The 3,814-nt window shown below is 40.8% G+C and overlaps 1 protein-coding gene across 1 annotated transcript in view; it reads right to left on the bottom strand.

Moving 5' to 3' along the window:
• Window positions 1-562: 562 nt before the first annotated feature.
• The window catches only part of ezra (ezrin a), a 16,250-nt gene continuing 12,998 nt past the window's right edge, over window positions 563-3,814 (bottom strand). The window contains exons 12-14 of the mRNA XM_008298276.1: window positions 3,068-3,160; window positions 2,623-2,970; window positions 563-1,724 (exon numbers count right to left, since the gene is read on the bottom strand). Of these exons, the coding sequence (XP_008296498.1) occupies window positions 1,560-1,724; window positions 2,623-2,970; window positions 3,068-3,160 (606 nt within the window). The 3' untranslated portion in view covers window positions 563-1,559. The remainder of the gene's footprint in view (window positions 1,725-2,622; window positions 2,971-3,067; window positions 3,161-3,814) is intronic.

Genomic DNA, 3,814 nt, shown 5'->3' with positions numbered 1-3,814 from the left:
TGACGTGAAGCATGGTGGTGGCAGCATCATAATGTGAAGCACGGTGGTGGCAGCATCATGACGTGAAGCATGGTGGTGGCAGCATCATAATGTGAAGCACGGTGGTGGCAGCATCATGACATGGGGAGGTCTTCTGTAGCAGATCCTGAAAAGCTTGTAAAGGCAGAGGTTAAAATGATTGCAGAAAAGTTTTGGGAAATCCTGAAAGACAAGCTGATGCAGCCTGCAAGTGAACTGTGACTTGGACGACTTGTTTTCCAACAAGACAAGAATCCAAAGTAACAGCCAAAGCTACACAGAAATGGTTGAAAGACAACCATGTGAATTTTCTGAAGTGGTCGAGTCACAATCTGTGAAAAACAAAACAAAACACTTGACTTTTACCAGAGTGAATTTTCTTTTCTGCCTTCACATGGCGGCTTTAACAGTTTAGTGATTACCTGAAATCTGTTTTTAGTGGGGTTAAGGTTAAGTCTTGTCACACTATCCGTCACTGTCACACAGCTCATAAAGAGGGCTTTATATGAAAATAACCTTTCAAAGAGCAGAAACAAACACCATCCAAGTGACATCATACTCAAAGAGTGTCTTTAATTGTTCTTCTGCCTGAACATGAAGCTGCACCAGGTGAAGGTCAGTTAATGTTTAAGTTAAAGTGGCAATCCACAGATTTTTATGAACGCAATTCAGTTCACCACCGAGCATTTAGCTGTCACGTATTCTGTGGCCCTGGAGGACATTAAACAACGATGGGGGGAAAAAAATCAAAACAGAAACCTTAAGTTACATAATGAAGCAAAGGGTTTGAACAGAAGCAACATTTAGGCGAGTGGGACACAAATAAGCTGCATTATGGGAAATGTAGGATCCAGCTTCAGCTTTGGCCGTTGGGTTTGTATTATTTGTCTCTAACTTTGCAGAAAAGCAGCACTGAAGTAATGACACTATATAAACAGGACAGTATGATGAGATGAGATTCGCCTGCGTACATACATGTAAAATCATAAAACCAGTTGATTTTAAACATTACGTGAGGATATAAGCACATTAAAGCCAGTGAAATAAGCTGCATTGTTATTTAAATGCACAGAAAACAGGTGAACAAGGCAGTAGAGGTGAAAGAATTAACAGATTATTAACAGAACATTAATCTTATGATCGTTTTGAGTCAGTTGTCAGGCCATATTCAGCATGTATGAAGATGTTACCATCTGCCTTTTAGGAGCACGTTTTGGCCATTTTTGTTCAATTTTATTGACAAAATTAACATCATGAGATGTTTGCGACATGGGGGACTCATTAAATAAAGTTCTACCACCTCAGCTAATAATAAAACTGCAAAGCCAAATTGTTTATCAGAACATTTATGATTTCTAGAGTACCAGCTTTGTTCATACAGAGGGACAAACCCATCCAGCTTTACATTTTAACGGGTTTCTTGCTTTTCTGGGTCTTTTAAGATCACACGTGCGGCTGTAATTACGTCACCCTGTAATTAAAATATGCCGAATGGGGCCTTGGTGAGGTGTTCGAGGGGCGTCCTCAGGTCTTTGGGGTTCCTACAAGGCCTCAAACTCGTCGATCCTCTGCTTGGTGTTGCCCATGCGGATCTGACGGAGGGTCTTGTACTTGTCGCGGCCGGCTCGGACGTTCTCGGCGTGGAGGAGATCGTACCGGGTCTTCTTGTTGTCGTCCCGGGCCTCTGCCAGGTCCGAGCTCAGCTCCTGTGAAGGGGTTAGTCCAGTTATTACACCGTAAGGATGCACCTTGTTGTTCCAGTACTTTTAAAGGTCCTACATGGTGAAAGTTCCTTTTTTTTCTGAGTTTTGTGGTCGGAAGTGTTAAATGAAAGCTGTTAGCTAGCCTCCTAGCTTTACAGGTAATATGTTACACCTAACTAACCAATAGTCATCCAGCTGTGGGTGATTATCACAGACGCAGAGAGAGTTTACTTCCAGAAGGGGGCAGTAACGACTTGAGGCTAATATTTTGCCGCACTGTTGGGTTGCTTTTCAGTATTTATTTTTGTTTTTGTTTTGTCTTTACAGTGATTCTACTAGTTATGATCAATAATTTAACAAACTAAGAAAAAAAATCTGCAAAATAACTATTTAAAAAAAAAATGCAATTACAATTTCACGATTTGAAAATTATTATTATATGTATTTTTTTGTTTGAAATAACAGCAGATATCTGTAACAGTGATGTTTCTAGTTGATTTACATATAATTATTTATAATATATTCTTTATAGTTTTGGTCTGTCTTTTTAACAGTCGACATGTAAATTAATATTTTTTTCCTGTGATTTTACCAGATATTATGTGTAAAAAAAACAGGAAAAAAATCTGTAAATGGAAAGTTTAGAAAATGATTTATAATTTTGTTAACAAACTGAAGTTTTGTTTATAACTTGGTTTGGATGTTATTTACTGTTCTGGCCTTGCTTTTATGGTCAACATGTAAATTAATGCTTCTTTTTCCTGTGATTTCACTAACTGTTATCTGTAATTTAACAAAACAGGGGAAATTTGTAAAATAACAGTAAATTGAAATTAAAAATTGTTTTGAAAAATCTTAAATTGTTCACAGTGTGGGATGCCTCCTGGGACCCTGAACTCACCATCAGCTGCCTCCTCAGGCGCTCGTTCTTCTCGGCCTCGGTCACCCGCTCCTCCTCCTCGTGGTCGTTGATGCCCTGCAACTGCAGCTCGGCGCTGTAGGTGCTGTTCTTGTCGCTGTTCTGGTCGCTGTTGTGGTCGCTGTGCTCATGGTCGTTGCGCTCATGGTCGTTGCGCTCGTGGTCGCTCTCGCTGTCGGAGGACGAGGAGGAGCCGGACCTGGACCTGGAGCCGGAGCCGGAGCCGGCGGCGGCGACGACGACGACGGGAGCTGGAACCGAGACGTTGGAGGTCATCACGATGTGCAGCTCCTCCTTGGTCCTCACAAGACTCTCCTCCACCTCGACAGCCTGCAGCGAACACGATCAGCTTTGTCAGCGCTGCAGACAACAAATGCTTTGTGGTGGCATTCTGCAGGCGACCCCTGCGACCTCCAGGGGAGCTCACCTTGCTGTGCCATGTCTCAGCCTCCTCCTCCTTCCTTCTCTTGGCCTCCTCCAGCAACGTGATCTTGGCGCTGTACTCGGCCAACTCTGCAGCCTGAAGGAGGCGGCACACAGCATGACGTCAAAAACAACAACTCAGAAATAGACACCTGTTTACCTCGACAGCCTACAACTACCTGGACACGTGCTCACTGTGTGAAGAGATGCACAGAAAACACAACTAAATCATGACAAACCGACTTCGTTTACAAATTCACATTACACATTATTAATTCAACAGCTAAAAAAAATCACTCAGATCTAAATAATATCAGCATCATTTCCAGTATTACGTCTCAATATCAGCACTTATTATGATTATAATGCAGTTAGAATTCTAGCATTTACTTTCATGTGCAATATTTCCTATTTATTATTTCTCAGGTGTAATATTTCACATTCACGTCCAACATTGTTGATGTAATGGGCATTATTTCATTATTTCTTTATCATGTGTGATATTACTTATATCCTCTGTGTAATTGGCAGCATGACTTTATTTAGTTTACTTGTTCTATTTCAGGCATGTATCGTACTTGTATCTTACTGCTTTTCTACTTTTTAGACACTGCATCTCTTATGTCCTTTTGTTTTTTCTGAGCAATATCTGGCACAAGAATGAATCCTTGACATGAATAGAAGTTTTCTATTTATGCATAATATCTCAGTTTAATGTATAATATTTCACTTTTTATGATGCAACATGTCA

The sequence above is a fragment of the Stegastes partitus genome, unplaced genomic scaffold, assembly GCF_000690725.1.
Source record: "Stegastes partitus isolate 25-593 unplaced genomic scaffold, Stegastes_partitus-1.0.2 Scaffold1301, whole genome shotgun sequence".
Classification (NCBI taxonomy): Eukaryota; Metazoa; Chordata; class Actinopteri; family Pomacentridae; genus Stegastes; species Stegastes partitus.
This window is presented reverse-complemented; position numbering and strand designations above follow the sequence as displayed.